Consider the following 25,350-nt stretch of genomic DNA (forward strand, 5'->3'; position numbering starts at 1 on the left):
GTGCCGCCTTGGAAACATTGAGACCGCTGCTACAAAATGGGACCCGCATGTCATCCTCTATGTGCAATCAAGTTTCTTTTCTTGGAGTTATTTTTGGCACCTGATATTTGGTCACTTGCCTTTTTCTTTCGATCCTGTGCCGCCTCTCAAACGATGATACCGCTGCTACTAAATGGGACCCGTATCTCATCCTCTATGATTGCATCCTGCATAAAGATTACTATTACTTTTAGGAAAGTATAAGATTTTCAAATTTTCAGGTTTTAGGTTTGGCAAAAAAAATTAAAAAATTGAAAATAATTAAAAATTATAAAGTTAATGTTTATTTATTTATTCAAGATTATTATTACATCATTACTTTTGTTTATTAAAAGAATTATTTGAAATTCAAACAATAAACAAATATGACATGACCAACATGTTAATAGGATTGATATGATACTAGTGTCACATACATGCGCGCGAAGCACTTGGATGCGGGACGGGTAGAAACTTAGAAGTTAAGCGTGCTAATGCTAGAATAGTGAGAGGATGGGTGAGCAAGCGGGAAGTTTGACTACGAGTAAGTAATTTGACTAGAGATAAGTGTAGTTAGAAACTAAACTTGTGAAATAACTAAAATATTAGAAATTTCAAAAAATAGGAAAAAAAGGGAGTGGAAAATAATTCGATTTTTTTTTACGGTAGCGAGGTTCTACCGTGGCAGCGTTTTGGTGTGTTTTCCTGCCACGGCAGACCCTTTAGCACCGGTTCGTATTACGAACCGGTGCTAAAGGTCCTCTCGCTCGGGCGATCGGCAGCCGCCACGTGGTGCCCCTTTAGCACCCGTTCATAACTGAACCGGTGCTAAAAGGGGAGGGGGGTCTTTAGCACCGGTTGGGCATCCGGTGTATATGACCATTTTGAACCGGTGCTCCGATTTCTACTAGTGAGATCACCTGAAAAGAAAAGAAAAAAGGAGTCTGACAGGCTGACACGGTTGGATCGTAAACAAAGACTAATTAGGAATCTGAGTCCTCAAATCACACATATCATAGTAGATAACACTAGTCTCACAAATCTCTACGAATCTCCAGCACCAAATCGTACGGTAGCCAAGTGGGTGGCATTGCCCACCGGTGGCAACAAATTCACACTCTTGCAAATAAAGAGCTACGTGTAGCTCGGCCTCGTTTGAAGTTTTCCAGATCTACCCCAAATATTATCCTGTCAACTAAGATTTCTTAAAACTTGGGTGTTTGGTACATTGGGTTTCACTTAGAGTTTTTTTTGCAAATCCGAGCTTTACAGATTAATTAACCAGCGGTATTACAATCCTTAAAAAAATTAAGATACCTATATCGTTAGAGAATAGTGGCTCCCGAACGACATAATCAAGAAGGACAATGAAACCCGAGGACGCAATGCTACCTCGGCCGCCAAGCCCCACCAGGCAGCTTGGACAACATAACAAGCAAGCTGAGAGGCGTGGCCGCCTCGGCTTCCTCGCCGGAGGGAGCATGCATCCATGTTGCCAAAACCACCTACAAATAGCATCCATACACCCACATATACAACGACGACAGATCCGCTGCCTATGTCCACTCCACGTCGTCATGAGAGAAGCACGGCTAGGTTTATCGGGTCCCTGCCGTCCCGCGGCACCACCCCACCACAGGTCGCACACCCTCCATGCGCCTCGGACTGCAAGGCTGCAAGCCGCCACCCGCGTCCAGGGCACCATGTCGCAATAAGGATATGTTTGGTTGGTGCCTAAATTTTCCCTACCAATTTTTTGGCAGCCTATATTATTTTGGTCTTTACCTGGTTGGTTGCCAATGGAATCTTGGGAACTTTTCTCACATCGCCTTCACAAATCTTCAATATTTTGGCTAACATGGGTCAAGGAATCTCTAGCCAATATTTTGGCTTGCCAATACTTCGGTAAGGCAAGCTATGGCATGAACCAATGGTACATGCTAAAAACACAATCGGATAGTGTGTTTCGGCAAACACTAACGGTGCCCTGTAGAAAACTTTCATATTTGACAAGAAGTATGAGCTCTTGTATATATTGTTATTGTCAAATCGACGATATTTCTCAAATCAAAGACATGTTCCAAAGTATTACTAAAGTGACTACAACATATACATGTTGACCATTATTAAAGCAACATGAAAGCCATTGATTGATTAGATTCTCGAAAACGAAAACTTATAATTCTAGGCTTTTTGGTTTCCTTGTATCTAACCATGCACTAGAAACTGCTATCAAGATAATTGTTCAACCATACGCTTTTTATATATGCAATAATATCGTAATGATATCAAAATGTACCCAAATACACACTAGAACGAGGTTTAACAAATGTTGTGAATGCAAATTACTTACACAAATTTTAATGGGTGGTTACAAAATCATAATAATATGAAAGTGGTTTTGAGAATGGGTCGGATGGTTTCAATTTTTGTTCTACATATTACTGGAGGAAATGATAGTGAAAATATTGATTTGGAAAGTTAGCTTACACCTTATATATCAAACATAGGTAGTATTTAGCAACTTTGTTGTGTATAAAGTAGAAAATATACCACTTTAGTTTCATGTTTCTCAACATTAAATTATGAATAAGTATAAAATATTAGTATAAACTAAGATATTCATTTGATTGTACGATTTATTAATCTGGTATGTGTTCATATCAATATACACCACCAAACATACATACATATATATAAATACACCTTATAATTTTAGCAATAGGTAAAAATAGTTTAAGGAAAACTTTATTGAGTCATAAATTTAAATTAGCACAAGAAAATTGCGCATAATGTACGATCACAATTGTACAACAAAGAACTAATATCTGGAAATAATGTTATGTGGTTAATTAAGCAATCTAAGTAATCTAAAATTGTACTCAATAGGATTATAGTATGATAACAATAACTTCACTAGAAGTATAAAAGTTTTGTATCGCTCATGTCATTTCTTGCGCTGATGTTGTCTCCTAGCCGTGATCCTCGTGGAGGAAGCATCGACCTTGGTTGAACCCGAATTCCTTAGGGTCGGATGGGGAGGCCTTGGCGCACTATGGTGAGTACGTGCTCCGGCGAGATGTCTTTACTCCATCATCGGGCAACGGGGAGGAGCCGTTGGCAGAGTAGCTAATTCCTTAGGATCGGACGGGGAGGACTTGGCGCACTAGACCAGTGGCTCCTGATTTTTCTTTTCTTCGCTGAACCTAGCATCAACATTTATTTTGTACGGTTCCTCTACCAGGCTTCTTCCAAAGAAGAACTGCTGTGATTGGTTTTGTAACCTTTTTCTTCCTCACGTGGGCAAGATCGTAAGTAGTATCTAATGCCCAACGTACACAACCAACCACACTCCTTCCTCCTTCCTTCCCTATGCTACACAGCATTCCTTTCTGTCCAATGGTACATGGATCAAACATGTTAAGCTTCATGCACTAGCCACTTGAACCAAAAGTCCGAACTGATGAAAAGGGCGTGTGACGGGAAGACGAGAAGACAAGTCAACACGTGTAGAGAGACAAAGAGGCGGCGGCAGCGGCAAGAAGCCGGGGCGAGCGGCGGCTGCGAGAAGAGGGAAGATAATTTTTAGAATAAATTGTGAAAGCCAGGACTCGAACTTGAGACCATGGGCTCTGATACCATGTTAAGCTTCATGCACTAGCCATTTGAAATCTCCCAACTGATGGAAAGGGCTAGGCAATCTACTTCTACACTTCAACAAAACAATGGTATAATTTGTGCTTCAGTCATATCTGTTTTTGAAACATCTCTACGTCTCTTCCATGAACGAAGGGAGAGATCCACCCAAAACAAATGGGCTGCCGACATAAAAAGCCCATTCACCCATGCCTCAAGAGGGAATAGCACTTCACACCACTTGTTGGTGCTAAAGTTGCACAAAACCACAACTTCGGTTTTGTTTTGCATAAAACACCAGTTTTCAATGCAATTCGCTGCAGAGAACACAACAATATGAATCAGGAAGACTAATAGGCCAATTAAGAAATTGGGGCCCACCTTCACGAGATAATCTCAATGTGACCCAACTGGTATGCTTGAATTCATCAAGTTAACCATAAATATTTACCAAGAAAAAAATGATTGACAAGACAGCCACATATTTATCAAGTTTAACCACACATCCATCTTGTACATAACATTGTTTGTCAATTTTTCATCCAAAACATGGAAGCATCAGAAGAGAAACATGTAAATATTAGAGCATCTCTAGCAGAGCCCGTAAAACAGACCGAAACTGAAAAACTCCGGCGAAAATACGGGTTCGGGCTGAAACTGGACCGGAGCGGAGCCCGAACTCACGGTCTGGCCCGTATAACGAGTTCGCGTCCCCGAGAAACTGCGCGGCCGCCCCGTATTAAATGGGGCCGCGTAGGGGAGTTCGGTTTCTAAACCCTACTCCCCTCCGCCGCTACCACTTCCGCTGCCACCGCACCCCTCCTCTCCGGCGAGCAATTCTATCGTCACTAAAGCCGCTCCGCCACTGCCGCCACCACCCCTCCGTTTGCAATGGGCCGCTGTTGTCGTCAGAAACCCACCGGCGGGCAGCGACGGGCAACACCGTAGAGCCGGGAACAACCTAGAGCTGCGGCTGGCTGAGGTCCCTCCGAGCGACGGCCCGCAAAGCCTTCTGGTCACACGTCCGATGCTGATTGCAAGGGCGTGCCACCCGACCTATACCTGGTCGGGAAGGTGATGGAGATGCCTCGCTTAGTTTCCTGCATGGCATACACGTAAACATTAAATACGAGCCTCGATCGGCTCTCGGGTTATCCCGTGAATCGGCTCAAGGAGCCGATCCACCCATGATTCGTACGGGGTGCACGAATATATGGTGGTCCTGCTTGATCAAGATAAAGCTAATTAGATCTACGACGATTTAGGGTTTTCACCGCATAATCGGATCATCCTACTCCGAGGTTGGGCCTCGCGGCCACGCACGGTGATCGTAAGCCGATCCTAAACAAGGCCTAAAAACCAACACGAAGTTGATCCCCGGAACATCCCGTTTAGGACTAGCGAACGACACCCTACGTGCCGCTGGATCCTCCCCCTTTGTAAGGCCTAACTATTGCAGATATTAAACTAATCCTTGTAGAACAAGGAGCAATCGTAACGGATCAGATCTACTAAATAATGATCAAGCGGGGTGCCGCCCCCACACCTAAGATAGGTGTGAGGGCGGCTAGACATGCAAGGGTGTTGACTGCCAAAACCCACCGGCGGGCAGCGGCCTGTCAACACTAGTAGAGCCGGGAAGAGCCTAGAGCTGCGGCTGGCTGAGACCCCTCCGAGCGACGGCCCGCAATGCTCTTCACGGTCACACGCGGCGATGCGAAGTGCAAGGGCGTGCCACCTGACCTATACCCGGTCGGGAAGGTGATGGGGATGCCTCGCTTAGTTCCTGCATGGCATACACGTAAACATTAAATACGAGCCTCGATCGGCTCTCGGGTTATCCTCCGAATCGGCTCAAAGAGCCGATCCACCCATGATTCGTACGGGGTGCACGAATACTTGGTGATCCTGCTTGATCAAGATATAGCTAATGAGATCTACGACGATTTAGGGTTTTCACCGCATAATCGGATCATCCTACTCCAGGTTGGGCCTCGCGGCCACGCACGTTGCTCATAAGCCGATCCTAAACAAGGCCTAAAAACCAACATGACGTTGATCCTCGGAACATCCTGTTTAGGACTTGCGAACGCCACCCTACGTGCCGCTGGATCCTCCCCCCCTTTGTAAGGCCTAACTATTGCAGATATTAAACTAATCCTTGCAGAACAAGGAGCAATCGTAACGGATCAGATCTACTAGATGATGAACAAGCAGGTGCCGCCCCACACCCGAGATAGGCGTGAGGGCGGCTAGACATGCAAGGGTTGCACTACGTAAGCATGTCATACGAAGAGCTATGCTAACCCTAACACATCTATGATAACTACGTTGCTCGCCATCAAAGACGCTTCGAGTACGAGCAACGCATGAACAACGTGGAGCTTGTGCTGCCTAGATCGCAAGATGCGATCTAGGCAGCATGTCGCTACCCGATTGAAACCCTCGAGATGAAGGAGTTGGCGATGCGCCGAGATTGGTTTGTTTTGGGTTGAACGTGAGTTGTTGTTTATTCCATAAACCCTAGATACATATTTATAGTCCAGGGGACTTTCTAACGTGGGAATATCCCACCGTGCACGATACAAACTCTAATCTTGATCTAAAACATAACCTACTATAATTAAAGATACACGGGCAAACTAGCCCAAATTCTCCGTGCAAGGCCGCTTCAGAGATCTTCCACGTGTAGTCTTCCAAGCCCATCTCTCTTACGGCCCACCTCTGGATTTGTCCAAAATCTGGTGATAACACATGCCCCCCTGGTTTTGGAAATAACATTTCCAAAATCATTATGCTTTCCTTTCGAAGGGTCATGTCGTGGCAGAGCAGAACTGTTGCAGTATCCGTTATCATTATGCCCTGTCTTCTCAGCTTCTCTGCAAAATTTGACAGCTCTGGCGTCATCTCCTTGGAAACTGTAATGACATTAAATTTCCACCAGGCTCCTTATTATTTAACTGTGCCGATCGATTAGCTTTCTTCATCCCCTTCCTCTGTTCCAGCCATCGGCACCCAAAAAACCCTCTTCTCCCTCAACCATGTCTTCCTCTTCCTCCTCCTTCTCAAACCTCTTCCCCCAATCCTCGCCGAAGAAGAAGAACGAGGACAACCTTCACTCCAAGATGAACCCCCTCTCCCCCGATAATGAGAAGAAAGAAGGAGAGGTAGCGAAGGCCAAGGCCTTCCCCTCCGCCAAGCTCCCGCCGAAGAAGCGCTCCCGCATGTGGGCGGATAGTGAGGATGAAGACGATGATGAAGAAGGAGAAGAGGAGGAGGAAGATGAATCTTCCTCTTCCGCCGGGTACCCGCCAACCAAGCGCTTCCGCTCCTGGGCGGACAGCGAGGACGATGATGATGACGAGGAGGAAGAGGCTCCGGCCACGGGCTGGGGTAGCAGCGACGAGGAGCTCCCTGGGAGCAGCGCCGACGACATCGACGGCGGTGACGACGAGGACAGCGACGACTAGTAGAATAGGACTAGTAGTAGTAGTGCGCTAGGTACTAGATCCCTCTTTTGAGAGCCAATCGGCTCTTTCTTGTAAAGCCGCTCCTCTGAATTAATGAAATTGTTCTTTTGATTCATCCTTCAATTGCCCCAATTTCATTCCTTCCGCCTGTCTTGTCAAGACCGATAGCAATGTATCGGATTTTTTCTTTTGGACGCCCATGAAGCCGGACCCTCATGTCGATAAGCTCGTAGGCCAAGAACTTCTCAATTTCAGGCTGCGATTTGGTATCTGACCACAATTTTTCGCAATCCCTTAGCCGATGACTATTCATCGGCTATTTTGAGAATCTAGTCCCTTTCTTCCTCTTGCAGCGACAAGACGGTCCAAACTTGTAAAAACTGACGGCCTCCTACCCCGATTCAGAGGAGATCACAACGCAGGGCCAGTCGATGCGACTCCAATCGGCTTTCCAAAACAAAAGCAGTCACCAGCCAGCTGCCCCCCGAGTCTCAGTCGAGGCGAGAACGGTAATGGATCAGCCGAATGTGCCGCCTACGCAGAGTTAGCCGATTTCAACAAAATCGGCTCCCCAAAGCAGAGAACCTTCAGGGTGAGCTGCCCCCCGGGCTTCTTCAGTCTACTTCGCGCCTTGTAGGTCACTGACCGTCGATGCCGGTCTTGCTTCGCTTCTTAATTCTGAAGTCGATGCCCTTCCATCGGCTGAAATTTTTTTTTTATTTGGCCGATTTTTCTTAATCGGCCCCCAATATTCCACTGCACGCATGTCTGCACATGTTTATCATGCCCCCCGAGCCGAATCTGCCAAAAGACTGCAGATATCGGCTTTCATGGTTAGTCAGGGCACTGCACTTGCACGTCGGCTTCGCAAAGATTCATGCTGACTTTCATCTGCCGACGTGGCCGCTGCCCGAGTAGATCGTTGCCGACCACAAACAGAATATGTGCAGAAGATAATTTTGGCCGATTGCTGGAATCGGCCTCCACATTGCTTGCTCGATGAAGGTTTTGTAATGTCCCTCCATAAATTTTTTGGGGCCGATCACAAGGATCAGCCTCACCCGGTTTGCTCATTGGTTTAATCTTGCTACTCGGTTAGGCTGGATAAAACCAACCCAACCTCTGACTTGATGCGCCTGCTGTCGTCCACCTTGAGTGCATCGTATAATCGTGGAGCACTAAGCTATGTCGGCAAGACGAGCACCATGTTTGTGCCAGCCGATGTTTCATCATCGGCTTTCTTTTGCTTGGGACGCCACTCCATTCTCCGTGGACGACCCTCTTCCTCCAGGGCTCGCTGAACCTTTGCAGCCAGATCAGGTCGTGCCTTCCTTAGCGTGTGCAAGTATAACCTTTCGGCTTCCTCCAGGCCGCGCAACCGCTGAACCCTGCGTTTTTGTGAACGGCTGAGTCCGTTAGGGCACCACCTTGGACGGTGGTACCTGTCTTCTTCTTCTGGTCCCTCGTCTTCGGGATCCTCAAGATCTGCCCAACGAGTTGACTCAGCGCGTTTGCTTTGTGGCGGGAGAGGCCCTAAGCGCTCGAACACAGACACGTTGGCTGCCTCCTTCTTCTTCTTGTTGCATTCTGGGCAATTGCCGATTGTGGGCAATCGGCTCATTCCTGAATCCCAGCAGTGTCTGAAGAAAGGGCAGTCCCAGTGTCTGGCGTTGTCATCTTGCTCCCTTGATGTGTTCGTGGCACGGCGCTCGTGCTCCTCCTCATCGCGATCCTGCCGACGATGTCTTCTGGCTTCTCTAGCCAGACGATCTCCTTTATCATCATAGTTGGACCGTCGGCGTTGGTCATACTGACTCACATATTTGTTGAGGAGGTGATCGAGAGAGAGGTCGTTGATATCTTATGTTCTTCACTTCTCCTCTCGCGACGTAGCGCTTGCCATCATGATGGAGCCGATCGCGTGGAGCGGCCTCCTCTGTGTCCTTGCTATGAGAGCAGCTGCCCTCATCTCCATCTTTGCCAGAGTAGTTCCCAGGTCCTACCATGTTGATGCTGAACGTGGGACCTGGCTGGCAGCCCTCGGGGTAGATGACCTCTACCATGTTAACGGCGGGGAAGGGTTGGGTGTCGACCTTCATGGCGTACTGGTTGAAAATTAGACGCCCCTTCTCTATCGCCGCTTGGATGTGCTGACGCCACACCCTGCAGTCGTTGGTGGCATGGGAGAGCGAGTTGTGGAATTTGCGGTATGGCTTTCCGTTCGGCTCTTGCGCCGTGGGGAACTTGAGACCTTCGGGAATCGTCAATCTGTTTCTCCTTGAGCAGGAGGTCGAAGATTTGTTCAGTCTTGGTCACGTCAAAATCAAATCCCCGGGCGGCCCCGGTGGCTTTACCCATTTGCGGGACACGGGGTTCCTCCCCGAGTCCATTCAGCCACTGCTACTTCTTGGTCTCCCGCGGGCACTTCACCTTCCTCTGTATCGACCATGACTATCGCACGCTTGAACTTGTCTTGGTACAGTCCGGGTGGCGCTGTTCATATGCCGATAGTTTCCGAACCATGTGCGCCGGCGAGGGATAATCTGCTTGGGAGGCCATGTCCTTGAGCTGTGTTGCAAGGCCGGCTACGCCAACTCGATCGCTTCCTTTTCGCTTATACGAACCGAATAACATCGGTTCCTAAGATTCCTGAAGCACTCGGATGTATTCTCGTCACCGTTTCTCCGCGCTTCGACGTAGTTGTGCTAGATCGGCAATACTAGACTCGGAAGCTCCTGAATGGTATTGCATATGGAACTTGTTCTTCCAATTGCTTCCAAGGCTCGGATGGAGTTTGCCGGCAAAGAGGTGTACCATCCAAAAGCCGATCCTGTGAGGGACCGTGAAAAGAGCCTCACGCGTAGCTGATCCGACACCGAAGCCGGTCCTAGTTGCGCCAAATATCGGCCGATGTGCTCGATGGAGCTGGAGCCATCCGATCCACCGAATTTGGAGAAGTCGGGGAGCCGATATTTAGGTGGCAGCGGGATCATCTCGTACTCGTCGGGGTACGGCTTGGAATAGCCGATTGCCCTTCTTTTCGGCACCATGCCGAACTGGTCTCTCGGCATGGTACCGATCCGATCCGCTCGTGCTTGGCTGCGAAGTTGCACTCGAAGATTCACCGGGGTGGCGTACTTAGCCAGCCATGTTTGCTTTTCCAGCTCTGAGCCAACTGCAGGAGCTGGGCTCGGGAGTTTCGTCGGGGTGGCGTACTTAGTTAGCCACGTCTGCTTTTCAAGCTCTATCGCTGACGTTTCTCCTGTTTTCGCCGGAGTCCCTGATGTTGTGGCCTGGTTTGAGAGTGCCCAGTTGCCACAATCTGGCGCATACGTGCACGCGTATCCTTGAGGGATCTCCTTAGGCGCCTCGGTCAAGAACTGGTAGTCACTAGGATCACCACCAATCTTGTAGACGACGAATGCCGGTGTAGCCGGCACTTCAGGTGGTGCTGCCAATGCATATGGCAGCGGTGGACGGGACTGGAGCGGCAACTCTCCTTGATGCGTCCCGAGAGCTGGTCCCGACGGCGAGTACCGGTGGCTCATGATCTCTCGGATCACGCGCGAGCGAGACGCTCCAACACGTTGACCAAGTTTTCGAGTGGCGGTGTAGTGAGTGAGCCACCAAGTAGTTGATCTCCTGCCGTAGGCCCTCGGTGCGTTCCTCCGACGGGGCAGAGATATCTATCCCATCGAGTGCACCTTGCGGTGAGAATCCCTTCCATCTGATGCCATGGGAACGGGTTCTCTGAAAAGAGCCGATGAGGTCGGCTTCGAGGGCGACCTTGATCTCGTCATATTTCCTCTTGAGCTCGGCAGGCAGCTCCTCGTAGGTGACTGGCGTGCCGTCCGCCGCCATCTCAGATGTAGATGGCGATGTGGTTGATGTAGACGATTGTCCCACCGGGCGTGCCAGAATGTGTTGACTGCCAAAACCCACCGGCGGGCAGCGGCCTGTCAACACTAGTAGAGCCGGGAAGAGCCTAGAGCTGCGGCTGGCCGAGACCCCTCCGAGCGACGGCCCGCAATGCTCTTCCGGTCACACGCGGCGATGCGAAGTGCAAGGGCGTGCCACCTGACCTATACCTGGTCGGGAAGGTGATGGGGATGCCTCGCTTAGTTCTCGCATGGCATACACGTAAACATTAAATACGAGCCTCGATCGGCTCTCGGAGTTATCTCGTGAATCGGCTCAAAGAGCCGATCCACCCATGATTCGTACGGGGTGCACGAATACTTGGTGATCCCGCTTGATCAAGATATAGCTAATGAGATCTACGACGATTTAGGGTTTTCACCGCATAATCGGATCATCCTACTCCAGGTTGGGCCTCGCGGCCACGCACGGTGCTCATAAGCCGATCCTAAACAAGGCCTAAAAACCAACATGACGTTGATCCTCGGAACATCCCGTTTAGGACTTGCGAACGCCACCCTACGTGCCGCTGGATCCTCCCCCTTTGTAAGGCCTAACTATTGCGAGATATTAAACTAATCCTTGCGGAACAAGGAGCAATCGTAACGGATCAGATCTACTAGATGATGAACAAGCAGGTGCCGCCCCCACACCCGAGATAGGCGTGAGGGCGGCTAGACATGCAAGGGTTGCACTACGTAAGCATGTCATACGAAGAGCTATGCTAACCCTAACACATCTATGATAACTACGTTGCTCGCCATCAAAGACGCTTCGATACGAGCAACGCATGAACAACGTGGAGCTTGTGCTGCCTAGATCGCAAGATGCGATCTAGGCAAGCATGTCGCTACCCGATTGAAACCCTCGAGATGAAGGAGTTGGCGATGCGCCGAGATTGGTTTGTTTTGGGTTGAACGTGAGTTGTTGTTTATTCCATAAACCCTAGATACATATTTATAGTCCAGGGGACTTTCTAACGTGGGAATATCCCACCGTGCACGATACAAACTCTAATCTTGATCTAAAACATAACCTACTATAATTAAAGATACACGGGCAAACTAGCCCAAATTCTCCGTGCAAGGCCGCTTCAGAGATCTTCCACGTGTAGTCTTCCAAGCCCATCTCTCTTACGGCCCACCTCTGGATTTGTCCAAAATCTGGTGATAACAAAGGGTTGCACTACGATAGCATGTTACGCGAAGAACTATGCTAACCCTAACACATCTATGATAACTACGTTGCTCGCCATCAACAAGGCTTCAGTACGGGCAACGCATGAACAACGTGGAGCTTGTGCTGCCTAGATCGCAAGATGCGATCTAGGCAGCATGTCGCTTACCGGTAGAAACCCTCGAGACGAAGGAGTTGGCGATGCGCCGAGATTGATTTGTTTGGTTGAACGTTGGTTGTTGTTTATTCCATAAACCCTAGATACATATTTATAGTCCAGGGGACTTTCTAACGTGGGAATAATCCCCACCGTGCACGATACAACTCTAACTTTTAATCTAAGATACAATCTACCATAATTAAAGATACACGGGCAATCCAGCCCAAACTCCTCGTGCAAGGCCGCTTCAGAGATCTTCCACGTGTAATCTTCCAAGCCCATCTCTCTTACGGCCCACCTCCTGATTTGACCAAAATCTGGTGATAACACATGCCCCCCTGGTTTTGGCAATGATAATTTCAAAACCACTCTGTTTTTCCTTCGAAGGGTCATGTCGTGGCAGAGCAGAGCCGTTGCAGTATCCGTCATCATTGTGCCCTGTCTTCTCAGCTTCTCTGCAAAATTCGATAGCTCTGGCGTCATCTCCTCGGAAACTGCAATGGCATTAAATTTCCACCAGGCTTCTCATTATTTAACTGTGCCGATCGATTAGCCCTCTTCATCACCTTCCTCTGTTCCAGCCATCGGCAACAAAAAACCCCCTTCTCTCTCAGCCATGAGTCTTCCTCCTCCTCTTTCGTCTCTCTCCAATCCTTCTCCTCAAACGAGCCGGAGTGGAACTCCGATCACGCGCCAGAGAGCAACCTGCCTCTGACCGATGGGGAAGAAGACCTCAAGTTCCTCATCGATGGGGAGCTGATGAGCGAAAGTGAAGACGACCTCCATCCTTGGGCGAAACCCACCTCCCCCAACGGGAAGGGGGAAGAAGTCAAGGAAGAAGAAGAAAAAGAGGAGGGCGGCCCCTCTTCCTCCGCTAAGCTTCTGCCGGCCAAGCGATTCCGCGCTTGGGCGGACAGCGAAGACGATGACGATGACGAGGAGGAAGAGGAGGAGGATGAATCCTCCTCCTCCATCGGGTATCCGCCGACCAAGCGCTTCCGCTCCTGGGCGGACAGCGAGGATGATGATGATGACGAGGAGGACGAGGCTCCGGCCAAGGGCTGGGGCAGCAGCGACGAGGAGCTTCCTGGGAGCAGCGCCGACGACATCGACGGCGGTGATGACGAGGACAGCGACGACTAGTAGAATAGGACTAGTAGTAGCAGTGCACTAGGCACCAGATCCCTCTTTTGAGAGCCATCGGCTCTTTCCTATAAAGCCGCTCCTTTGAATTAATGAAAATTGTTCTTTCAATTAATCCAATTTCATTCCTTCCGCCTGTCATGCCAAGACCGATAGCAACGTATCGGATTTCTTTTCTTTTGGACGCCCGTGAAGCTGGACTCTCATGTCGATTAGCCCGTCGGTCAAGCACTTCTCAATTTCAGGCTGCGATTTGATATCTGACCATAATTCTTCGCAATCCCTTAGCCGATGACTACTCATCGGCTATTTTGAGAATCCAGTCCCTTTCCTTCTCTTGCAGCGACAGGACGGTCCAAAACTCCGTAAAACCGACGGCCTCCTTTCCCGATTCCTCTCCATAGCTTCAGTAGTCTTCTTTTGCAACACCTTACTATTTCAGAGAAGATCACAATGCAGGGCCAGTCGATGCGACTCCAATCGGCTCCTAAATCAGAGCATCTACCAAGTTAACTGCCCCCCGAGCCTTAATCAAGGCGAGAATACAGGCGAGGATGCATAGGTCGCTGATCAGCTTTCTTCTACTGAACGTCGATGTTGATGTAAACTTTGAGCATATAGCCAGTAGGTCTTGGTCTTGTGTAACTGTACTAGAGTCGATGGCTGCGCATCGGCTTCGCTTCTTGCGCAAATTTTTTTTATTTGGCCGATTTTTCTTAATCGGCCCCCCATGTTTCACTGCACGCATGTTTACACACGTTTATCTGCACATGTTCATCTGACTGTATGCCCCCCGAGCCGAATCTGCCAAACGACTGCAGATATCGGCTTCTACGGTTAGCCAGGGTACTGCACTTGCACGTCGGCTCCGTAAGGATTCGTGCTGACTTTCATCTGCCGACGTGGCCGCTGCCCCGTGGATCAATGCTGAACACAAGCAGAACACGTGGTGAAGATAGTTTTGGCCGATTGCTGGAATCGGCCTCCATATCCATTGGAGCGTTGACTGAAGGTTCTGTAATGTTCCTTCATAATTTTTGGGGCCGATCACAAGGATCAGCCTTGCCCCGTTTGCTCATTGGTTTAATCTTGCTACTCGGTCAGGCTGGTGGATAAAACCAGCCCAACCTCTGACTTGATGCGCCTGCTGTCGTCCACCTTGAGTGCATCGTAGAATCGTGGGGCACTAAGTTCCGTCGGAAGGACGAGCACCATGTTCGTACCAGCCGATGTTTCATCATCGGCTTTCCTTTGCTTGGGGCGCCACTTCATTTTCCGTGGACGACCCTCTTCATCCAGGGTCCGCTGAACTTTCGCAGCCAGATCAGGTCGTGCCTTCCTTAAAGTATGCGGTATAACCTTTCGGCTTCCTCCGAGCCGCGCAATCGCTGAACCCTGCGCTTTTGTGAACGGCTGAGTCCATCAGGGCACCACCTTGGACGGTGGTACCTGTCTTCTTCCTCTTCTTGTCCCTCGTCTTCGGAATCCTCGAGATCTGCCCACCGAGGGGACTCAGCACGTTTGCTTTGTGGCGGGAGAGGCCCTAAGCGCTCGAACACAGACACGTTGGCTGCCTCCTTCTTCTTCTGGTTGCATTCTGGGCAATTGCCGATTGTGGGCAATCGGCTCATTCCTGAATCCCAGCAATGTCTGAAGAAGGGGTAGTCCCAGTGCCTGGCGTTGTCATCTTGCTCCCTTGATTTTTCCGTGGCACGGCGCTCGCGCTCCTCCTCATCGCGATTGTGCCGACGATGTCTTCTGGCTTCTCTAGCCAGACGATCTCCTTCATCATCATAGCTGGACCGTCGGCGTTGGTCATACTGACTTACATACTTGTTGAGGAGGTGATCAGAGAGGGGTCGCTGATATCTTATGTTCTTCACCTCTCCCTCTGTGACGTAGCGCTTGCCATCATGATGGAGCCGATCGCGTGGAGCGGCCTCCTCTGTGTCCTTGCTACGAGAGCAGCTGCCCTCGTCTCCATCTTTGCCAGAGTGGTTCCCAGGTCCTACCATGTTGATGCTTTGAACGAGGATCCTGGCTGGCAACCTTCGGGGTAAGTGCACTCTACCATGTTAACGGCGGGGAAGGGCTGGGTGTCGACCTTCATGGCGTATTGGTTGAAAATTAGACGCCCTTTTTCTATCGCCGCTTGGATGTGCTGACGCCATACCCTGCAGTCGTTGGTGGCATGGGAGAGCAAGTTATGCCATTTGCAGTATGGCTTTCCATTCAGCTCTTGCACCGTGGGGAATTTGAGACCTTCAGGAATCGTCAACTGCTTCTCCTTGAGCAGGAGGTCGAAGATTTGCTCAGTCTTGGTCACGTCAAAATCAAATCCCCTGGGTGGGCCTGGTGGCTTTACCCATTTGCGGGACACGGGGTTCCTCCCCGAGTCCATTCAGCCACTTGCTACCTCTTGGTCTCCCGCGGGAACTTCGTCTTCCTCTCGCATCGACCAGGACTACTGCACGCTTGAACTTGTCTTGGTACAGGTCCGGGTGGCACTATTCATATGCCGATAGTTTCTGAACCATGTGCGCCAGTGAGGGATAATCTGCTTGGGAGGCCATGTCCTTGAGCTGTGTTGCAAGGCCCGCTACTGCCAACTCGACTGCTTCCTTTTCAGTTATACGAACCGAATAACATCGGTTCCTAAGATTCCTGAAGCGCTGGATGTATTCTGTTCGCAGTTTCTCCGCGCTTCGACGTAGTTGTGCTAGATCGGCAATGCCGGACTCGGAAGCCTCTCGAATGGTACTCGCATATGGAGCTGCTCTTCCAATCGCTTCCAAGTCCGGATGGAGTCTGGTGGCAAAGAGGTGTACCATCCGAAAGCCGATCCCGTGAGGGACTGTGAGAAGAGCCTCACGCGTAGTTGATCCGACACTGAAGCCGGTCCTAGTTGCGCCAAATATCGGCCGACGTGCTCGATGGAGCTGGAACCATCTGATCCACTGAATTTGGAGAAATCAGGGAGCCGATATTTGGGTGGTAGCGGGATCATCTCGTAGTCGTCGGGGTACGGCTTGGAATAGCCGATTGCCCTCCTTTTCGGCACCATGCCGAACTGGTCTCTCGGTATGGTACGATCTGATCCGTCGTGTCTGTGGCTGCAGGAGTTGAACTCCGAAGATTCGCCGGGGTGGCGTACTTAGCCAGCCATGTTTGTTTTTCCAGCTCCGAGCCAAGCTGCAGGAGCTGAGCTCCGGAGGTTCGTCGGGGTGGCGTACTTAGTTAGCCACGTCCGCTTCTCAAGCTCGTCGCCGACGTCCCTCCTGTTTTCCCAGAAGTCCCTGATGTTGTGGCCTGGTTTGTGAGTGCCCAGTTGCCACAATCTGGCACATACGTGCACGTGTACCCGTGAGGGATCTCCTTAGGCGCCTCAGGCAAGAACTGGTAGTCACTAGGGTCACCACCAATCTTGTAGACGACGAATGCCGGTGTAGCCGGCACTTCTGGTGCTGCCAACGCATATGGCAGCGGTGGACGGGACTGGAGTGGCAACTCTCCTTGATGCGTCCCGAGAGCTGGTCCTGACGGCGAGTACTCGGTGCCTCATGATCTCTTGGATCACGCGAAGAGCGACACGCTCCAACGTGTTGACCGAGGTTCTCGGAGTGACGGTGTAGCGAGTGAGCCACCAAGTAGTTGATCTCCTGCCGCGGGGACCCGGTGCGTTCCTCCGACGGGGCGAGAGAGGTCTATCCCATCGAGTGCACCTTGCGGTGAGAACCCCTTCCATCTGATGCCATGTGAACGGGTTCTCTGAAAAGAGCCGATGAGGTCGGCTTCGAGGGTGACTTTGATCTCGTCATACCTCTTCTTGAGCTCGTCGGGCAGCTCCTCGTAGGTGACTGGCGTGCCGTCCGCCATCCCAGATGTAGATGGCGATGTGGTTGATGTAGAAGCTTGTCCCACCGGGCGTGCCGAATGTGTTGTCGTCGGAAACCCACCGGCGGGCAGCGACGGGCAACACCGTAGAGCCGGGAACAACCTAGAGCTGCGGCTGGCTGAGGTCCCTCCGAGCGACGGCCCGCAAAGCCTTCCGGTCACACGTCCGATGCTGATTGCAAGGGCGTGCCACCTGACCTATACCCGGTCGGGAAGGTGATGGAGATGCCTCGCTTAGTTTCCTACATGGCATACACGTAAACATTAAATACGAGCCTCGATCGGCTCTCGGGTTATCTCGTGAATCGGCTCAAGGAGCCGATCCACCCATGATTCGTACGGGGTGCACGAATATATGGTGGTCCTGCTTGATCAAGATAAAGCTAATTAGATCTATGACGATTTAGGGTTTTCACCGCATAATCGGATCATCCTACTCCAGGTTGGGCCTCGCGGCCACGCACGGTGATCGTAAGCCGATCCTAAACAAGGCCTAAAAACCAACACGAAGTTGATCCCCGGAACATCCTGTTTAGGACTAGCGAACGACACCCTACGTGCCGCCGGATCCTCCCCCTTTGTAAGGCCTAACTATTGCGGATATTAAACTAATCCTTGCGGAACAAGGAGCAATCGTAACGGATCAGATCTACTAAATAATGATCAAGCGGGTGCCGCCCCCACACCTAAGATAGGTGTGAGGGCGGCTAGACATGCAAGGGTTGCACTACGATAGCATGTTACGCGAAGAACTATGCTAACCCTAACACATCTATGATAACTACGTTGCTTGCCATCAACAAGGCTTCAGTACGGGCAACGCATGAACAACGTGGAGCTTGTGCTGCCTAGCAGCATGTCGCTTACCGGTAGAAACCCTCGAGACGAAGGAGTTGGCGATGCGCCGAGATTGATTTGTTTGGTTGAACGTTGGTTGTTGTTTATTCCATAAACCCTAGATACATATTTATAGTCCAGGGGACTTTCTAACGTGGGAATAATTCCCACCGTGCACGATACAACTCTAACTTTTAATCTAAGATACAATCTACCATAATTAAAGATACACGGGCAATCCAGCCCAAACTCCTCGTGCAAGGCCGCTTCAGAGATCTTCCACGTGTAATCTTCCAAGCCCATCTCTCTTACGGCCCACCTCCTGATTTGACCAAAATCTGGTGATAACAGCCGCCTAAGACGCGTAGGTAGGGGAGGGGGCCGAATCGGCGGCGGGAAGCCAGCTCCGCGTCCGTCGGGTGTACGGTCGGAGGCGGAGCACGCGAGGCGCTCCGACGGCGCGTGGAAGCGGGCGACACGGAAGTGGCCACGTGCATTCGCGCGCCGGGTAGAACGCGAGGAGGCGCCCCCGCCGGCACGTGCAGCCCGCCGCTGCCGGCGCTTCCCCCGCGCGGCGACGGCAACGACGACGACGACGCAGGCGGGCCGCCACTCATCTGCGGGAGCTCGGCGGAGGCGGCGGCGGTCGACGTGGCCGCGCTCGTCGTCGCGTAGGTAGCGCCGGCGCGCAATAATCCCTCCGCCGCCGCAAGAAGTGCCCCGGTGACAATCCGGGCCTAATCTAGTAGTTTTAGGTATGAAATTAACGAATGTAGCTTGTTCGGAGCCGTATTTTGGCTAGTTATATGTAAATTACTGACGAATGTAGCTCGATCGGAGAAAAAATGGGTTCAATTTCGCAAGATCGTCGACTAATTTCCCCGCGACATTTCAAATTCACTTTTTCAGTTCTTGTTTTACTGGTTCTGCTCTGTGACAACGGTTTTCCAACCCGTAAACACGAGTTCGGTTAACTGAACTCCGAGTTTTCAGTTCACGTGTTTACAGGCTCTGCTAGAGATGCTCTTAGCAGATAGCTCCATCTTTAGTGTCTGGTTGCACATACAAAACCAAGAGGCGAGATACAAACATCAGTTCTAATTGTCTTCCTCCTCCTGTTGTCAATGTCCGTTACCTGTTGTGAAGTAACCGTGAAGTAACCGTAGAGCCTGGACTCGTTGTAATGCATTTGTCGATGTCGTCTAGGTGCAGCTGGCCATGGTATAGGTGCAGCTGGCCGTGGTGCAGCTGCGGGTACTTGTTGTTGTGGTGCAGGTGCTGACGTCCATGTGGGCAGCGCGCCGGTGCCGCCACCGTCCCCACCCCCGTCGCCAGCTCGGTTGGAGGCTTGTTCGACTCCAAACCATTCGATGTCAGGTTCTGCGGCTCCAAATACTTCATGGTCAGCGGGAAACTCCTCGGGCTCCCCCATCCCTTCCACCGGAGCACCGCCTCTCCCGCCGCCGGAGCCGCTCACCGGGTCGACGGAGCCCTCGCGCGGCCCCTGTCGAGTGTTTCCTATCGAGCGGAACTGATCGGTCGGTCGAGTGGAGGTTTCCTGTCGAGGCTTAGCGTCACTTGGGCCCCAATTTGTTAATTAGCCTATTAGTGTTCCTAATTCATATTGTTGTGTTCTCTGCAACGAATTGCATTGAAAACTGGTGTTTTGTGCAAAACAAAACCGAAGTTGTGGTTTTGTGCAACTTTAGCACCAACAAGTGGTGTGAAGTGCTATTCCCTCATGCCTCAAGGAAAAAGGGGGCAAAGTCCAGACTTTGTTACGGCGGGCGGCGCGGCTCTCCGCCGACGAAGCCACACTTCCAGCAACTCCGCCGGCGACGAATACGGCCGTCGTCACAGATGCCGCCGCCTCCGCTCCCAGCTGCCCTTCCGCCTTTGCACTGTCGGGCTACACTGGTTAGTTTGTTCTGCCTGTCCTCTAGTTGCGGGAACATAGTCGGATTTGAAGTTGGAAATCTCTCCGGACTCTTTGTGCATCAGATTCATGGATTTGGACTCATCTCCTACTCGGATTATTAGAGTTGATGAGGGCCTCCGTGGCTGCCATTTAAGTGCTGCCCTCCCCTCTTGATGCGCTTCATCCTAGCCTGAATTGAGTGTTGGTTGGAAGCGACGGAAGCAACCCGATTGTGCAATTTCCCCAATGGAGGCGTGTAGTGTCACCAGGATAATGAGCTTAGGGCATCTGGACTTGACAATTTTGCATAAGCTGCTGGCTCTTTCTCCCGGTTCACACATGAAATTCAGAATAGACCCGCCGCTGGTGGAGACCGAGACCGAGGCCGTGGTGCAAGATTCTCACAGGAAGTTCAGAAAAGACCCGCCGCTGATGGAGGCCGAGACCGTGGTACCAAATTCGTACAGGAAGTTCAGAAAAGAACCGCCGCTGATGGAGACCAGGACGGTGGTGCAAATTTCGGACAGGAAATTCAGAGAAGACCCATCGCTGATGGAGGCCGAGACCGTGGTGCAAAATTCGCCGGAGCTGCCGCTGGATGTACTAATGGATATCTTTGCCCAACTAGAGATCCCTGACTTCATACGCGCTGGCTCTGTCTGCTCCGCCTGGCGCTCCGCGTATACCATCCTACACAGCCAGATTGAGCAGTACAAACGGCGCCAGACACCTTGCCTCCTCTACACCTCTGAGTCTGTTGCTGACAACGTAGCTTGTCTCTACAGCCTCGCCGAAAAGAGGGTCTACAATATTACCCTTCCGGATCCACCCATCCGTAGTAGGTATCTGATTGGGTCCTCCCATGGCTGGTTAGTTACCGCCGATGACAAGTCCGAGCTTCATCTTCTTAATCCGATAACTGGCCAACAGATAGCTCTCCCGCCCGTGATCACCATTGAGCATGTAAAGCCGATCTTAGACGATGCCGGTGCAATTAGTAAATATGAGTTGTGGGATGACTTGGATGTGGAAATCCATGATCTGGACAAGCTCCGTGACTGCCTCTACTTCCGGGCATATGTGTTTCCTGATCCGTCCACCGGAAGCTACATTGTGGTTTTAATCATCTTTCCATACCGCCAGCTTTTGTTTGCAAGGGTAGGTGATTGTAAGTGGACCTTGCTGCCGCCGGGTGAGGACTATCAACAATGCATCCACATGGATGGTCTATTGTATGCGTTCACAAGAACCGGGCAAATCGATGCTTTTGATCTCACCGGTCCTACCTTTACGAGGAATGTTACTGCAGATGAGATGGAGAATCACATCAGTGGGATGGATGGGTGGATGTATGCTGTTCAGGCCCCATGTGGTGATCTATTGCAAGTTTGCAGGGGTGCTGAAGTCACAGAAGATATCATGCTAGAGACTGATAAAATAATGGTATATAAAGCTGATATGTCAGCAAAAAAGCTTGTGAAAATGAACGGCTTGCGTGATCATGTGTTGTTTATTGGCCGCAGTCAGTCACAGTGCCTTAGTGCTGAAGAATATCCGCAGCTGAAGACAAACTGTGTTTATTTCACTGATGACGAGACATTTGTTTCGAGGTATAAGAATAATCGCCGGGATATTGGTATTCTCAACTTGGAAAATGGTGGCAGGGAAGAAGTTGCATCCGAGCTTTGGTGCAACTGGCCAAATCCCATATGGATAACACCCAATATCACAAGGATGAACATGGGGGTGTACAAATAGTTAATGTGCTGTATTTATTTGAGTATCTACCTTCTCGAATGCTATTAAAGAATGTCCAATAGGACCATGTCGACAAAATTTTCTAATTTTGGGGGCAAATGCTATGACACAGAGGCATGTTCTGTTTCTCTGTTCTTCATATACCTGGTCTCTTATATTTTATAAAAGGCTTTTATTCTCTGAACTGTCCAATATGTGTTGTTTCACGGTTCACATACTATCTTCTACATTCAGGATAGTCTAACATAGAACCACAATTTTAGATTTTAACCACAATGTTCTGAGGTGATTCCTTTCATCTAACACGGCCTACGATTTGGTCGTGCCTAACACAAAAACTAGCATTTAGACTTCATATGTCGGCTCATACATGGCACGGAGATACCATGCAAGCCCAAGCCTACATGTCCTCTACATGCTTGTTAATCAGTGATCCACTAACGGGGCATACTGTGGCTGACGGTATCTTCTCGGGCTTGTGTGGTTTTCTGTAACACCCATGGCCTGATATGATGAAAACCTAATGCGCAATGAATAGCCAGTCCCCACATGTCACATGTGCAAATCTCCAAAACTTTGGAAGTTTCAGGAAATAAAAAAGAAGTATGGACTTAATGATTTGTGCTAAGCCCCCAAATGTCCTTCCAAGTTCGCTTACATAATTTAGCATGGGCATTATCCTGGATAAACTTATAAGAATATATGTGGTATGCTCTGAGCTCATTACTAACTTGGCTCTAGGACCACCTGTCTCATCTTGAGATACCAGTATCAGTTGTACTGTAATTCTACAAAAAGATGAAATATAAGCACCAGAAATCATTGGGGCGAAGGCCCTGTTCTACAATGAGAAGATCCAGTGCAACAAGCGCTTCTGATACTACCATCTTCCAGTCAGTTCTGGACCATTGGATCCAAACAAATGGATAAGATGAGGTCAATTAGCTGTTTTTTTTTTTTGCATTCGCACCCACAAATATCATGTTCTTTGCAAAGACATCCCAAACCTCTTCCCCAAAGTGCTACCAGGGTTAAGGAATTCTAACTGCAACTCTGCTGCCTTCTCCTGATTTGGGCTGCTTTCCCAGTTAGTGCCGGTGCCAGATCACTGTGCAGGATAATGGCAACACACAGAGTACATGACAAACGTGTTGAATTTCAGGTTTCAGCAACGGCACTGTCCAGTGGCGACCCTAGAGCTTATTTTGATTGGTTCTTGAGTGGAACTGAATGGTACAGCCATGACCTCGTAATTTGCCTGCTGCAAAATGTAGCCCTTTTTAGAACTGAACCAATTGCCCCATTCATGTCTGTCCTCTTGAATCTTCTTCAGAAAAGTTAAGTTGCGCTGTTGGATGATTTTCAGAAACTCTATACTCTATTGTTTTCCTGGCATTTATGCTCAAAAGTCATGGACACCTCAATTTCCAAAGAGAATAAATATTCTAATTTTCCCTGTCTAGCCTAAACTTTACTGAAGTTTCTAATTCTTTGTTGGGTCAATGATGTCAATTCAATTGAAGTCCTAGAGATTCATCTATCCTTTTTATGAACTTCAAGTAGCTTCAGACATCAGGCTGTATTATGTTTCATACTTTCTCTTGGTTCAGATTTTATCAGATACAAGGAATATTATGTATATGCACGAAAGGAAAATGCGGTGAATTTTGGGACCACAATGTATTCTGATGGAGTATAAACGTTATATCTAAAAGAAATAGTGAGCTGTAGTTTATCTCAAATTTAACCCAAGAACACTCTGAACTTTGAAAAATGAATCTCTCTTTTTCTACAATAACTTCTGGTTTTACTGAATCGTACACTCGCTTTCCTGCCCAACTGTTCTAGAAATTTCAGTACTTGTTGAACCGAGTCTTTGAAAACAAAGTTTCAGCATGGACTTGAATACAGAAGTCCAAAGTAGATTCCAAGAGCAAAATTCAGCAGACATTAATAAAATGTGTTACTAAATAAAACCATGTTGCGGCGATTCTCATAAACAAACCACTGAAATCCATAAACACCTTGTTAACCTGTTTGGCGCATCATGGCCATACATCTTTGCTGCCAAGGTGGAGATATACATCTGCAGATCAAGAACTGGCTGTGGCGGCACGGATACAACTGCGGGTCCAGATCGAGACCTCGATGGTTCAGGTTGGATGATAAGACAGTATAGCACTAGAACTCTTCTCATGCTACAATAGCTGTAAGTTGCTACTTCATTACTCCCAGTTACATTTTTGTACAAGACCTGTTGCTATTCCAGTAGTATCATAACCACATGATCGGCAGATGATCTTGATTTTTGCACTCTAGTTCAGTCAAATTTCTAGGTTTCCTCCAAATGCTCAAAGGCGTTGACCTCCTGGAAGTACGTTCTCTCCTTCTCGACAAAACCTTCTGGTAACTAGTGTTTGCCTGCAATTGGCAAGGCTAAAACATCATTGTTGCAGTTCTAACTTTTTTTTTTTTGCTTTTATTGTTGTTCTTGTGTGGTGGTGTTTCCATACCACTTGCCGGCATAACACCTATGCTCTTTACATTCAGAATATAAACAAGAGCAGTTCTCTAGTGGATCCTGCATGTGGAGCTGAGCTCATTATCTAAAAAGATATATGGACCTAATTCCTAAGTTACATAATCCATGAACTGCCTACTTAAGTTGCATGTTTCCAGGGACTATGTTATCAGCACTATATGCCCTGCAGCATATAAATGCTTGTAGAAAATACACAAAAGATCATATGTTGCCTTTCTGTAATGGGATGTATATTTTTTGTCGCGGAAGCTGATAATTTTTTTTGTTCTAGGTACTTCTACTTCTATGGACGCATAGTATGCAAGCAGTTGTGCCGACATATTTGGGGCTTCATTGTTAGACTGGAGAACTAACTTATAGGTTTAACAGAAGCATTCCGTTCCTCATCAACTTAATGAGGCACCTGACTGTTGAATCACCTGTCTATTTGGAAGTGTCTTTACCTCCATAACATTTTCTTTGGGCATTATAATGAAGGGATCAACGGTGAGGTACTTGAAGATGATAACATGATATCCTCTTCCGGAAAAGGTACAAATCCATATTCCTTTCTAAACAGCATACATAACACAAATAGTTTTTGTATTTGATTTGTGTTGCAAGGTTGATCTAATTCTTTCTATTCATTTGCTACGACGTATTTCCTATGACCAATATAAACGAGTTTGCGGCTGTAAGAGGGTAACAGGCATCTCAGTGGACATATGGAAAACTAAATATGATTCTCTTAGCGCTTGCGGAGATGCTTCTCTTAGTAATTTCTTTCTTGATTCTCTTCTGCCACAACATATTGTTCAAATTGGCACTCTTTACATAAAAACTCGAGCATTTTGTTTTACGAATTGTCCAGCAGATAGCATAAGATATTCAATAGCTAGTG

The 25,350-nt window shown here is 49.0% G+C and overlaps 1 protein-coding gene across 2 annotated transcripts; it reads left to right on the forward strand.

Annotated features, from left to right (window-relative positions):
• Positions 1-20,323: 20,323 nt before the first annotated feature.
• On the forward strand, positions 20,324-23,061 carry LOC124708919 (probable F-box protein At4g22165). Of its 2 annotated transcripts, XM_047240557.1 has the most exons (2): positions 20,324-20,536; positions 20,723-23,061. In XM_047240557.1, exons 1-2 carry the CDS (start codon positions 20,417-20,419, stop codon positions 21,926-21,928), a joined length of 1,326 nt encoding a protein of 441 aa, XP_047096513.1. In that variant the 5' UTR covers positions 20,324-20,416; the 3' UTR covers positions 21,929-23,061. The 2 variants fall into 2 exon arrangements, with proteins under 2 accessions (XP_047096513.1, XP_047096512.1); XM_047240556.1 differs by having other exon boundaries at positions 20,324-23,061.
• The last annotated feature ends 2,289 nt before the right edge of the window (positions 23,062-25,350 follow it).

This window comes from Lolium rigidum, chromosome 4, assembly GCF_022539505.1.
Source record: "Lolium rigidum isolate FL_2022 chromosome 4, APGP_CSIRO_Lrig_0.1, whole genome shotgun sequence".
Taxonomy (NCBI): Eukaryota; Viridiplantae; Streptophyta; class Magnoliopsida; order Poales; family Poaceae; genus Lolium; species Lolium rigidum.

Coding starts and splice junctions, on each gene's coding strand:
- LOC124708919 (XM_047240556.1), top strand. CDS start 20,417: ATGGAGGCGTGTAGTGTCACCAGGATAATGAGCTTAGGGCATCTGGAC.